At 45.1% G+C, this 14,342-nt stretch overlaps 1 protein-coding gene across 1 annotated transcript in view; it reads right to left on the bottom strand.

Annotated features, from left to right (window-relative positions):
- Positions 1-14,126, bottom strand: part of SLC17A7 (solute carrier family 17 member 7) — a 32,491-nt gene extending 18,365 nt beyond the window's left edge. Inside the window, exons 1-10 of the mRNA XM_054994084.1 lie at positions 14,057-14,126; positions 10,976-11,042; positions 9,143-9,395; positions 7,501-7,619; positions 5,326-5,440; positions 5,009-5,096; positions 2,605-2,691; positions 2,337-2,479; positions 2,009-2,158; positions 1,115-1,247 (exon numbers count right to left, since the gene is read on the bottom strand). Of these exons, the coding sequence (XP_054850059.1) occupies positions 1,115-1,247; positions 2,009-2,158; positions 2,337-2,479; positions 2,605-2,691; positions 5,009-5,096; positions 5,326-5,440; positions 7,501-7,619; positions 9,143-9,395; positions 10,976-11,042; positions 14,057-14,126 (1,225 nt within the window). The remainder of the gene's footprint in view (positions 1-1,114; positions 1,248-2,008; positions 2,159-2,336; positions 2,480-2,604; positions 2,692-5,008; positions 5,097-5,325; positions 5,441-7,500; positions 7,620-9,142; positions 9,396-10,975; positions 11,043-14,056) is intronic.
- Between the last annotated feature and the right edge of the window lie 216 nt (positions 14,127-14,342).

The raw sequence follows: 14,342 nt of genomic DNA, 5'->3' as shown, positions 1-14,342 counted from the left end.
AAAAAGTGGAATAAAAATGGGATACCTCTGTATGTCAATTGTCAGGGAGGAGTGGAGACAGTAGCAGGGGAGGGGTTTGACTCTTATGCCCCTGCTGTGGGTGTGATGGGACATCTAGTTGGTCACTGTGAGGAACTGGGTGCTGGACAAACTGAATAATCAGTCTGATCCATCAGAGATCTTTTTATCTTCTTAGGGTATAACAACAACAAAATTTATATACTGCTCTTTAGGACACCTTAAAGCCCACTCAGAGCAGTTTACAAAGTGTGTTATTATTATGTTCTTAGGGTATACATAAATAAAGTTTGCACAGGTGATGCTGAATTGTTTTCTGGAAGGATTAGAAACTTTCTGAGAAGTTGTTGGGAGTAGAAGTCCCCTAAGACAAGCAGGTTGCAGTCCATGGGGATGGAAAACAGAGCTCTGACAAATGAAGATTTTCATAGCTGAAGTGTTGGAAGTCCCACTGAGACCCCTTTAAATAAAATAGAAAAGGGAGGGGAGGCACACATGATATTATGTAATGTAGTCATCATTTCTATTAGAGATGTGCTACTTTTCCTCTATTTTATTATATTTTTATCATTCCCATTATTTTCATTATTACGTTCATTTCCATTGGTATCAATGGGAAAATCTGAGGTCAGTTTCCTATCTCTTATTCTTTCCTCTGACCTTTTGAACCTCTTCTGTTGCAACATGTGTTTGATTATACTGGTTGGAAACCTTCAATGTCAGTTTCATATCTCCTACTGTCTCCTGACTATTTCCCTGCCCCCCATGCCTCCTTGAACTCTCTGAGCAGACCCCTTGAACTCTTTGAAGCACCAGGGAACAAATCACTGAATGAATTCAGTTCACTCCCATTAATTTTCATTTCCCCAACAAATTAGGATTTTTTAAAATTCATGTTGTCAGTTGTTTTGAAATAAACACACATTCTTAATGTCTATACAGATTTCTAGAACTCCTGTTTGCTGCCAGCTCAGGCTTTTGACCCTCATCCCAGTTTTGATATCACTGAACCCCCAACCCACATCCCTTGATCGCAGCTCTGATGATCTCCCCCACTTTCTTTTGCTCTCTCTGTCTCTCTCTTTCTCTTTCTCACCCCCGCAGTTCATCATCTTGCGGACATTTGTGGTAGACATGATCCTCCGTGATCGCAGAAAGTCAGCAATTTGGCCCCCAATAGGTACGATGATTGTCATGACCAGGTGGGGTAAGGCCGAAAGCATACCCACCTGTGCAGAAGGAAAACAATATAAAGAGACACTGAGGAGACCCAAACATAAAGGGATGTTTACAAAGCAGTTCAGAAAGTCTAGCAAATTTGGAGAGGGGGTAGGTTTTGGGAAGAGACCATGATTCTATCTCCTCATTATAATTTTGTCCTTTTTAGCATTACAAAATTCTATCTGAGTAAGACACCCATTGCCCAATGGATTTTGGGTTGAAGCCAAAAGTTCCATTCCACTAATGCTGGAAACTTCCCCCAGTGTAAGCAGCTTGACCCTGCTAGAACGCACATCTTCCACACAAAGGCTCTTTGCACCCAAGCAGGGCTCTACCGTTAGCAGAAAAGAAACATTGCAACTTGCATCTTGGTTTTCAATCATTTTATTTGGTTTTGTGTTGGAATTTGGTGCTGCCTACTGATGAGGTTTTACGTTTTTATTCTTTCTGGGTTCCAAATCTGGAAATCTTGAGTTTGATGACCTTCTATAGGGAGGAATGTTCTGTGCACTTGGGAGCCAATCTTCCCCCTGACAGTTTGATTTTTTTCTTTAATGTTGAGACTTGGGGAGCCTGTATCCTTTTGGGATGGATTTCCATCAACCTTGACTCAAGTGATGTGGAGGCCACTTTGTACATGCCTAGAGACACTTTTCTTTCCTACCGATATAACAATGCAGAATAAGACAGTCTATGCTAATGTACGAGAGGAAAGCTTCCCAGACAAACACTAAGGGACCTCTGTTTCAAATGAAGCAACATTTCTTACCTTACTGATTTCAAAGCCAAAAACTTCTTCAAAATAGGCTGGTTGGCTGATTAAAAGCAAATAGAAGGTCCAGCTCCGGCAAAAATTAGCCACTATAATGGCATAGACAGGCATGGATGTGAAAAACTTGCGCCATGGAGTTTTGAATTTCTGCCAGAAGGGAGCAAGAAACCAACTGTGAATGTTTCAACAGGGCAACCCCGTGTTTGCAGGACTCCTGCCCCCAGAGGAGCAATGCAAGGTCTTCTGCCCTCCAAACGGTGCACCCTCCATTCAGCTGAGGCGAGCTGCTCAGGGAGTTTCTACCCCTGTGCTCCACATCACTTACCATAAGAGGATTCATCAGACTGCAGCCTTCTCCAATGCTTTCTTCTATGTATTTCCTCTCTTCTTCTGAGATGGTTGGATGCTGTGCAGGACTTTCATAGGAAACCAACAGCCAAAATATGTACCAGAAGATGCCAAAACTGCCTGCCGAGGGAAAGAAGGAAGGAGAGGTTGTGTGGCAAGGAGCTTTATTCCACTCCAACAAGATTTAGACAGTGGAGAGAATGATATTAAGTAAAGCTAGTTTGACTGGTCCCCAGGGCTCTTACCGTAAACGTAGAATACAGAGCTCCACCCAGAATACTGGACTAGAATCCCGGCCAGAGGCATGGCCACCACGGCCCCCGCGTAGGAGCCTGAAAAGGTACACGGGACAGGTTAGTCAAGGATAAAAGCCAGGATGCCCAGCAGCCTTTGCACTAAGTTGATGTTCTGAACAGATTTCATTGTCAAACTGTGGGCTGGGCCCCAAAAGTGGGTTGTGTGAATCTAGCACAGGAGGGTCATCATGAAGCCAGGAGTAAGGAGGTGGGAGAGGAGGCTGTGGGAAGCTCAATGGCAAATTTGGTTTAGCCTCTGCGTAATGTGTGAAATGACCATTGAATACAAGCCGTTGCTCAGTCATGCTGTGGGTTTTGGATCCTGCGGATTCTAGATGTGCAACGTAGCCTCTGCCATGGAATTTGCTTCCTCTTCTGTGAGCACTCACTGAAAAGCGTCGGTCTTGCACAAATGCTAGCAGAATAGGAAGCATGCCCTGCAGCAGGGACTGTATAGTGTTCATGGAATTTATCCTCAGGATTCAAGCTCATAGCATTATTAAGGTCGTATTCCATGGCTATTTCATGCATTAATCAGAGAAAAACTCAGATTTGCCACTGAGCTTCCCAGAGCTCATTGATAGGATCCAAGCCTTAATACTCATATTAAGTATTTATAAATATGAAAAATAAACTATACATTTGTTCATTGATGAGAGACCCCCCTTCGTTCTTTGTAGGGAAGGGGGAAAGTCATGTCCTGTTACTTTGCAAATGGATCCCCAAAAGTACGGTAAGTTTAGAAGTGGTTCTCACTTGAGACCAATTTGGGATCAACTCACTTATTAAAAAACAAAGTTAAAGATGTGACTCTTAAGTTAGAATGCTGGATTTATGTTGAAGATCAGAAGATTACATTGGGGCAAAATGTGGCAGCTTGATTGTCAGCCAGTGTATGTTATAATGAACATAGCTGCCAATTTGCTTCTGGGCATAATTCAAAGAACTGAGGATTACCTCTAAAAGACCACTGTGTCTGGGATTAGAGTATTTAAAGGACCATTTACAGTTCAATCCTATACAGGATTTGTATCAAGTTCTAAGTCTACTGAAGTCATTGTTAAAGGTTCATATGAACCCGTGCAGCAGTTAAGGTCTTTGTCAAAGGCCCTTTTACATGTCTCCATCTTTGGATTGCTACCAAAAAAGGGCTTCCTCTGAAGTACCCTAACTTCAGAACTCTCTTCCACCAGCTGCTCACCTGGTGCCCACCCAGTTTATACAGCCTTTGACGCCATGTAAAATCTTTTCATTTTTTCAGGCCTTGTGTTAAATCTTTTCCTCCGCTCCCCTCCTCATTGGTTGAAGTTGGTTCCCATTGGTTTTCAATTGCCACAACTGGTCTTTAAGGTAGATCTAACAATTATTAGTTGCATTACCTTATTGCAAGTCTATTTCTTTAGAATGTTGTTGAGTTTTTAGCCAGAGCTGGCTCAAAGATTTTGGTTTCAGGTGGACAGCTGCCTTGGTCTGTGGTAGAAGTGCAAGATTTGGGACAAGTAGCACCTTTGAGACCAAGTAGACTTCCAGGGTTTGAGCTTTTGAGAATCATCTGACGAAGGGAGTTTTGACTCTCGTAAGCTCACCCTGGAAATCTAGTTGGTCTCTAAGGCGCTGCTGGACCTGAATCTTACTCTGGCCCTGTTTTTATTACAAAATTGTTACTGGCTTTAATTATGATTGGAATCTGCCTCATAAGCTGTCGGCCTGGAGAGTGAGGAAGAAGATGAATGTTTCACACAAATCAATAAACAAGATCCACATTGCCAGGAGTCCTCCAGGACAACTGATTTTGGCCTCTGTGTGAAACAGGATGCTGGACCAAATGAACCACTCGTCTGACCCAGGAGGGCTAAACTTATGTTCCTATATTCTAAATCAGCTTGTCTTTGCTTTAATGATACTGCTCATTTGGCCGACAGGCCTTGAGCAATGCCACACTAGATGCAACTACAATCAATTTTAAAACAACCTAACATTCACAACACTTAGAATTCTTTAAATTTAATTACATGAGCAAAAAAATTGGCAACAGCCAGTGTTATCTCCTAAATCCACGCCTTCCAAAAGTTTCTTTTTTACTTTATCTGAGATTGACAATCTCTCATTATTATAAATAAATGAGAGTAAGCCACAAATCCCTAATACTATAAAAGATATTTTATAGTATTCCAATAAACAATGCCCCAAAGTTTCTATCTGTCCAGTGGCACAGTTGCAAAGTCTTTCGGAATATGGAATCCTTAAGTTAGCTTGTATCAAGTTCAATACATCAGGAAAAGTGGGGTAAGGTTTATCACTCGGGCTCTTCTGTCCAACACAGGTATTTTTCCCTGATGAAGGGTTACCTTACCGCAGAAGGCCGTTGTTGCCAGCCGGCTACGTTCCAATGGGGGCGCCCATTTGCTCCAGATACCATGGCATGCTGGATACGTGACCCCCTGGAGGTAGGAGGGCATAGAGTATTACAAAAAGACCAGACCTACATTTCATCTGGAGAAGAAGAGGCAGGGCTGTAAACCTCTTACCTTTAACTCTGCCCCACCTTCCCTAGGAGAGGAGTACACGGCTGGAGAGGGGGGGTATTGTCTTGAGGGAAGCAGGCCAGAGATTAAGGGCCTGATACTGTGAGGTGGCAAGAAAGACCACAGGTCACTACACAGGCCTTACCTCCACAAGACCTTGCAGGATCCTCACAAAGATGACACAGCCGTAGTGGACCCGGGCCGCTGATGGGATGAGCATGTTCAGAGTGGATGTTGCCACAATGGCAAATCCAAAGACCCTGTGAGACGAAAAGCAGGTGTGAACAGGAACTGCAAAACTACTACTCATTTGCCATCTCTCTCCTCCTCCTCTCTCCATCTAGTTGGGCAAATGGGAATCAGTCCAGAGGAACTGATTTCTGCACCCTGGAGATCTGTTGTAATTCCTGGATACCAGCAACCCTGAGTCACTGAGCTGTGAAACAAGAAGGCCCTGGTTCAAGCCTCGCTTGCCATGAAGTCACTAGGGAGTATGTACAAAAATCATAAAAAGAGAAGCCAGCATAGTTTATTTATAAATACAGAAATGTAAATAAATACAACAATGGCCAATCAGAAGGTGTACAGGCCGGGTAGGGAGGACAAGCCTCTTTCAGCTCATAGAATCATAGAATCATAGAGCTGGAAGGGGCCATACAGACCATCTAGTCCAACCCCCTGCCCAGTGCAGGATCAGCCTAAAGCATCTCTGACAAGTATTCATCCAGCCTCTTCTTGAAAACTGCCAGTGAGGGGGAGCTCACCACCTCCCTAGGCAGCTGATTCCAACCGATACTTAGAAGTACACCAGATGTACTCTGGTAATGGTGAAGATTATTCCAGCTGAAATCCCCCCCCACCCCCCACAGTTGCTTTTACTTTTGGGAGAGAAAAAGACAGGTACAATATGTGTGACTTCTTCTTCCCTACAGGCAAAAACAAAGAGGTGCCAGTACTCAAGATGTTCTCCTCTTTCAGCCCAAGTTCCAAATGCATAAGAGGTGCCAATACTCTGGTACCCCCTGAAAAAACGCCCTGCCTCCATGGGGCAAAAAGGAGCCGGAAAGCAGTTTGAACTGGGGAAACATCATAATGGAAGATAGACCTCTCCCCAGCACTACAATCCCAGTACATATTGCCCCCTATTTCCACAGCTAATTTTTAAACACTAAATCCCACATGTCTGTATGTAAAGTGCCATCAAGTCTCAGCCAAATTATGGCAACTCTGTAGGGTTTTCAAGGCAAGAGACAAACACAAGTGGTTTGCCATTGCTTGTGTAACCCCTATGAGGTAATTGGTTTAGCCCAATAGGGTGGAGTCAGTAGCTAGAGCCAGGCTCCTGAGGAGAAGGCTGGTTGCTGAAGAGTTTAATAATAATTTATATGCTCTTATCACCTTGAATAAGGTAATCAAATGTTGTATGTGATCAATATGACTTCTACACATTCAGGGCCATTGAGGCCGGGCTGGCAGCTGCCTCGAGTACTAAGGTGCTGGAGGGGGCACCGGCCCGGGGGTGGGGGCACGCGCCATGGAACTCAATTGCCCCGTGCTGCTGCGCCCGGCCAGGAGCGTGTGCTGGCGGTGGCAGCACAGGGCAACTGAGCGGGCAGCCTCCCAGCCCTCCTGCCCAGTTGCTCTGTGCTGCCACCGGCACACAGCTGCGAGCCAGGTGTGGCAGGCGGCCGGGGCGGCACGCAGAGCATCTGAGCTGGAGGGCTGGGAGGATACACGCCGCTGCACACTGTCCTGGCCGCCTGCCGCGCCTGGCCCGCAGCTGCTGCGCCCGGCCAGGAGTGCATGCTGGTGGAGCCAGCGTGGGGCAGCTGAGTGGGCAGCCTCCTATTCAGTTGCTCTGCGGGCCAAGTGCAGCCGGCGACCAGGGCGGCCAGCTGCGCCTGGCCTGCAGAGCAACTGAACGGAAGGGCTGGAAGAGTCCCCCCGCCATGCGCCACCCAGCCCCTGCGTGATGACATTACACGCAATGCTGGCGCTGGCCCTGTACACATTCTACCTTTGATCTGGATGGCCCAGCCCAGTCCAATCTTGTCAGCTCTCAGAAGCTAAGCAGGGAAAGTCCTGGTTAGTACTTGGATGAGAGACTACCAACGAAGTCCGGGGTTGCTTCTCAGAGGCAGGTATTCGTAAACCACCTCTATTTGTCTCTTGCCTTGATGGCACTTTACTCACACACTATGCATTCTAGTTCCAAAACGGTGACCGTGGTGGCATTCTTCCTCACATGGTGACAGCTGCAGTAACAGGTTCAAAAGTTGGCAACCCCAAACTTCAAGCAATACTCCCAGCTGGCTCTTACCTGTTAGCTGCAAATTTCTGTGATATGAAGCCACCAGGGATCTGTGTAACGATGTAACCCCAGAAGAAGGACCCATGAATCATGCCCACTGTCTCTGGATCCCAGTTGAACTCAGCTTTCTGAAGAAGGGGAAAGAAGGAACAACATAGGTAGAGAGGGGCATCCAGTCGCTGATCAGAGCCAACAATCCTAGAGGGAAAACCAGGACTTATTTTGAAATTCCGTCCTGTGTCAGACTCTCAGGAATGTGTGAAGTGGTAATCAGGAAGAAGAGTATCTCTGAGGGTATGGAAAGTGCATAGCCTGATGTGGTGTTTTTGACGATGATCCTGTAATGGGGGACGCTGTTTTAGACTGCCTGAGTGGTCAGGAACAGAGTGGTCAGGAAGCTGTTGTCACAGCAGCTCTGGACAAAGAAATAACCTGATTTAAAACTAGTGTAAAACTATGCTGCCTCCTCATTTTGATGACTAACATTAAGGACACAACATCTTTCCCAATACATTTGGAATAGGGAGAACGGCTTCCAGGTTGATCAGATTCCCAAGGATGACTGGGGAAGCTCAACATTCCATTATCCACACAAACTGCCTTGATCCAGCCATCCCCAAGTTATAGATCTTGCCAACTACCTGGAGGAAAAAAATGTCCTGCCCCTTTAGGCAGGAGAAGCTTTTGATGGCCTCACTTGGTCATTAACATCCTATTATTAAAGGGACAGGACACTTGTTCTCCTTTTTTGGAAACCCTATGTCTGAAACACTTGGGTTGCTACAACTTTTATGGAAAGGTCTAAATTCACCAAGTTAAGCTTTCTTCCATCATCTATATCTCTGTGTCACTAAATGGTCCGAGACTGGGATATCTGAAAGACCACCTCCTTCCACAGACTGTCCTATGTTCATCCGCTAAGACCCCGCTGGAGTGCTCTCCTCTCCTTTAAGAAGTTCTTCCTGAGACAGGCCCTTTTCTGTGATGGTGTAGAGTGTATTTTGTTCACTTTTTGAAGGAATAGTATAGTTTATTCCGCTGCTGATTGTGTTTTTTTGCTTTATTCTTTTCCTCATAGTCTTAATCTCTTGCATGCTTCCTCAGAGGCAATTTGATCAAAAGATGGGCTATAACAGGGCAATCCTAAACAGAGTTACATCTTTCTAAGCACACTGATTTCAATGGATTTAGAAAAGTATATCTCTGTTTAGGACCACACTGTCAGTATCCCAGAGGAATTAAAGAAGATCTCACCTCTATTGCAGTTTTGCAAGGGCAGCCAAAGTGAACTTTTAATGGTCCTTTGGGAACCCATGATGTCTATATAGTCTTTTCTGTGGCAAGGATCTGTTAATGGAGAGTATGTATTTGCTTTTGCTGGTTGTTTTAATTGTTTCATGTTTTTGTGCTTTTGTGACTTTAAATAATATTGTTTTCATTACCTGCCTTGGATCCCAGTTGCCTGGGAGAAAGGCAGGCATATAAATATTTTAAATACATGAATAAATGAAATACAATCAGACCATAAAGAAATGTTCCACTAGTTGGAGTTATGCCTGTTCTAAATCTGCTAGAGCTTTGCGAGTTCAGCCCGTAAATGGGAATAGGTCAAAGGCAGCGTCTCCTAGGAGGACGAGGGACTTGGCCTCACCTGCATAATGACTTTGTTCCCCTCATAGACAGTATTATTGTTGACCATGCTGACAATGGCCACACCCAGGTTGCACCGGATGCCGAAGCTGATACAAAAGCCCAAGCCACAGAGGATGGCAATGATGTAGCGGCGCGGGAGGCCGAAGCAGGTGCAGTCAACTACCGGCTGGTGCTTCTCGGACACCTCGACAGGCCGGCCCTCTTCAGTCAGCTCGATGGTCTCCCCGCCTGGCTGCTTTCGCTCGAGGATCCTGTGGAAGAGATCCTAGGTGTTACTGGAAAAACGATAAAAGCCCATTTAAAAAGGTCCAATGGATTAGCAACTGGCAGCCTCTTTGCCAAATCTGGGAGATGCCTGTGGTTGCCAGCTTCCAGGTGGTAGCTGGAGATCTCCTGGAATTACAACTGATCTCTGAGTCCAGACTACAGAGATTACTTTCCTTGGAGAAAATGGCTATTTTGGAAGGTGGACTGTATTGCATTATACCCCACTGAGGTCCCTCACCTCCTCAAACCCCAATATCTCCAGTCTCTACTCCCCAAATCACCAATTATTTCCCATCCTGGATTTGGCTTGTTTGAATAACATATGTGCTGTATATGATTATACTGTGTATTTCTGTATTGTATATATTTGAACACATCGCACTTTGCACTTTGCACTTTTACATGTGGACAGGAATATATGTACATTCGTTATAGTGGTGTCCTGGTATTGTGTGGTTTCTTCGCAACAATTGTTCCAGGGCCGCCCGTGGTTTTTCCAGTACAATTTGTTGGGCAGGATGGCTGATTTAGCCGAGTGTTTTGCTTATACTTCAGAGGAGAGGGAGGCAATTTTGTCTAGTAACTCTTCCCTCTTGGGGGCTGAGTCCCCTATTCCGCTGGAGGATTGGTCTACTCTAGAGCAATTGGAATTAAAACGGTGCCGCTTGCAGCTCAATGCGGCTTCTTTAACTGATTATTCTGTGCACAAATTCATCCCGCGCGGCTTGCATGTACACAAGCCGCCAGGGATGTTCAAGGAAGATGAGGATTTCAAAGCAAGATGGGCAGCTATACTGAATAAGTGTGCGTTTGATCTCATGCTTCTTCTAATTAAAACTTCCAACGCCCAGGCGGACACTTTGTCTGTTGACATCGACAAGGTGGGAATGGAATTGAAGTCCAAAGTTTCTCAAGCTGAGTTTGATGCACGAACTAAGGAGATTGCCCGGCATATTGCCGAGAGCAAGGAGAAACTTAAGGAGTTGAAGGTCAGGAAATTTGAACGAGACAGGAGGGACTACACCACTGGTAGAATTTACCAGTGGAAAGAGGATACCTTTATGAGGCCACGCAAAAGAGTTTCATGGGCCAAAAATATTACAGGGAACTCTGAATTTGAGACAACAGAACCCTCAGAAACAGATACATCGGGAGATGAGGGCTCTAGTACTCGCAATCTGAGGTCCCGTAATGTACCTATGAGACCTTCAACTTTTTTAGGCAGGGGTTACAACCGCCACAAATGTCCATACAAGAGAACCTAGTTTTTAATCTATCTTCTAGGACTCTCACTCCATCTGAAACATCAGCACTCAATAAAGGCATGGGTTTTGTCCCTACCCCACAGTATAATGCTTTTTGCACAAGAGTAGATTTTTTCAAATTGATACGGTTGATTAGACTTAGACATCTTTTCGGGCCGGGGGATCCCCCCGTGCCCAAGGGTATTACTTACAAATCCTCTTTTTGCCCCAGTACATCTGATATCATGATAGATAGTTTTGAGAAGGTGGTGCTAAGGGATATATCCAAATTGGAATCTGGCAGAATTTACAAGCGTTACAATCTTTCTAGGTCTGAATGGGAGGCGTTGCAGACGCTTAGAAATGATAAAGATATAGTAATTAAAACTGCGGACAAAGGGGGAGGTATTGTCATACAGGACACAAAGGATTACGTCCAAGAATGTATTAGGCAATTGGACACGGGGTCCGAATATAGGCGCGTGTCTCACAACCCGACACCGCATATTCAACGCCTCATTAAGATCGTCCTGAATGAGGGGTTAGTGGACAATGAGATAGACATGAAAACTAGGGATGCACTCATTAACCCAAGTCCTAGAACACCTGTCTTCTACACATTGCCTAAAATTCACAAGCCAGGGCATCCTCCCCCCGGACGCCCAATTGTTTCCGGTTCCAATTCGGTTCTGGAACCATTGTCACGGTATTTGGATTATTTTCTGCAGCCTCTGGTTACCAGCACGCCAGCTTATCTTAAAGACACCATGTCTTTAATTTCTTTGATCGAATCCCTAGATATCCCTCCCTCAGTGTACCTTATGTCCCTTGACGTCAAGTCCCTATATACTTCCATTCCTCACGAGGAGGCGAGGAACGTGATACAGGATGCCCTTCTCTCACGAGATGTGCAAAAGCCGTCCACTCATTTTCTTCTTAACTTGTTGGACATTATATTGGAAAAGAACTTCTTTAAGTTCAATGATGTGTTCTACTTTCAGTTGCAGGGGGTAGCCATGGGGTGTGCGGCTGCTCCCAGCATTGCAAACATGTTTATGTCCGCCTTGGAAACCAATAGGGTATTTAATGAGCACAACAACCCTTTCAAGGATCAGATCCTTTGTTACAGGCAGTACATAGATGATGTCATTGTTGTCCTAAGACAAGAAGGGTGTGCTGAGGAATTGGGTAATTGGTTCAATTCTTGGCATCCGGCAATTCAGTTCACGTGGACCAGTAGTACTGACAGTATAGACTATCTAGACGTGACCATCTACAGAGAAAAAAACAACAGATTGGCGGTGCGTCCCTTTAAGAAACACACGGACCGCTGTTCCTATCTTCACTACCGGTCATTTCATCCACGAAATTTGCGGGATAACATTCCTTTGGGCCAATTCCTGAGGATAAAGCGTAACTCTACTAACCCATATTTTTACAAGATTGGACGCAGGGAGCTGGGGGAGAACTTTGCAGCGAGGGGCTACCCCAATCAGGTTATTGAGAGGGCGAGTGCACGTTCAGATGTATTGGAAAGGGATAGTCTATTGATCCCCAGAGTGAGGAGTTTTGATGACAGGATCAAATGGGGACTGGACTATACTCCTTTAGCCCCCAGAATCACCTCCATTATTAGGCAGCATTGGCATCTTTTATCTGACATTCGTGGTTGTGCCTCGGGACTGGCGGTTGGTTTCAGACGGACCAGGTCCATTCGGGACATCGTGATCAGGTCCGAATATTCTGCAACCTCTCCACGCACTACTATGCCCAAAGGCCATCATGCTTGTGGCAATTGCAATGTATGTGGGCATATGGTGGGACTGGACCGGATTATAACGACCCGTTCCGTTCCCAGCAACAAATTCACAAATTGCAAATCTACGAATGTAGTTTACATTATCCAATGCCAGTGTCCCTTGCTCTATATAGGTAGTACCACCTGCCCCCTTAGGATAAGAATTCAGGAGCATCTATCGAGGATTAGGAATGGAGTGATAGAAGCACCCCTGGTTGGACATTTTCAACAGTGTAATCACCTATACCATGATTTCAGGGTTTCAGTCATTGAACATTTGGATTGCCCTCATACAGGGGATATAGGTAAATTACTTATGCGGTTGGAATCCAAGTGGATTTTTCAACTCAATACTTTGACACCGTATGGACTTAATATGGAGATTATGTACTCTTGCTTTCTATGAAAATTGGCAACTTGGGCTGCAAGTTGTTTCATGACTCAGTACCCTCCAGCTGGCTCTAGTTAGTACATTGATTGATTCGGCCCCAAATTGAGTTATATACACAGTTGCTGTTTATTCAATCATGAATCCGTTAACACCACCTTCTTCTCAAGCCCTCAGAGAATGAGTTTGGTTCTTGCAATTTTCTGTAAGTAAAAAGTCATTGTATTGTGTATATATTGCTAATTGTGATTTATTTTGGCTGTGTAATTCATTTTATTTTACACTTACAGTGTATCCAGTCTGAATTTTTGTATGCCCAAGATGAAGTGAGTTCTCTCACGAAACGGGTTAATGAAAATTGCCTGCACATCCCCGTCGGCGTTGTTGGACAAATCTTGAATTTTGGGACTGGGAATGTGATTACATCTTCCACGATTCTCTCCATGGGCTTCCATATAAAAATTTTTTTGCATGTTGCACTTTAAATGAAAGCAAGGAACTATACGGACTGTAAAGACTTGTTTGAATAACATATGTGCTGTATATGATTATACTGTGTATTTCTGTATTGTATATATTTGAACACATCGCACTTTGCACTTTGCACTTTTACATGTGGACAGGAATATATGTACATTCGTTATAGTGGTGTCCTGGTATTGTGTGGTTTCTTCGCAACAATTGTTCCAGGGCCGCCCGTGGTTTTTCCAGCTTCCAGGTGGTAGCTGGAGATCTCCTGGAATTACAACTGATCTCTGAGTCCAGACTACAGAGATTACTTTCCTTGGAGAAAATGGCTATTTTGGAAGGTGGACTGTATTGCATTATACCCCACTGAGGTCCCTCACCTCTCCAAACCCCAATATCTCCAGGCTCTACTCCCCAAATCATCAATTTTTTCCATCCTGGAGTTGGCAACCCTATAGTGTCAGCAGGCCATCTGATGGCCAAGTTGAAGGTAAATCAAAAGAAGAGGACTTCATGGTAACAGAATTAGCCTGGGGACCACTTTATCAAAGAGTAGGAACACACACACACATGAGCACATAAAGCTGCTTCATACTGAATCAAACCATTAGTCCATCAAGGTCAGTATTGTGTACTCAGACTCTCAGAAGCTTTCCAGGTGTCAGGTGGAGGCCTTTCACATCATCTGCTCTCCGGGGTTGTCAGGTCCCCTTAGCCTTCCAGCAGGAGGGGGGACCTGGAACTCACCTGTAGAAACTTCTTGCAAGCACACAAAGCTGCTGGTGCTGCATGATAACCTCATTTCCGTGAGTGACATCGTCGTGCAGGCCACTGGAGTGCTCCCAAGCTTCGCGCTGGGCTGATTCTTTAGGGATCGGCTTGGTATGAAGCCTGGAATCACTCCTGGGGCCTGTGCAATGACTAGGGTTTCCAGGTCCCTATACCCTCCCGGCGGGAGGCGGGGGACTAGGACTTACCTTGTGTTGTTGCCTCATGCATGCGCTTTGTGCATGCACTTCCAGACAGGTATGAT

The sequence above is a fragment of the Eublepharis macularius genome, chromosome 12 (genome assembly GCF_028583425.1).
Source record: "Eublepharis macularius isolate TG4126 chromosome 12, MPM_Emac_v1.0, whole genome shotgun sequence".
Taxonomy (NCBI): Eukaryota; Metazoa; Chordata; class Lepidosauria; order Squamata; family Eublepharidae; genus Eublepharis; species Eublepharis macularius.
The sequence above is the reverse complement of the archived record's forward strand: the minus strand, read 5'-3'. Positions and strand labels throughout refer to the sequence as shown.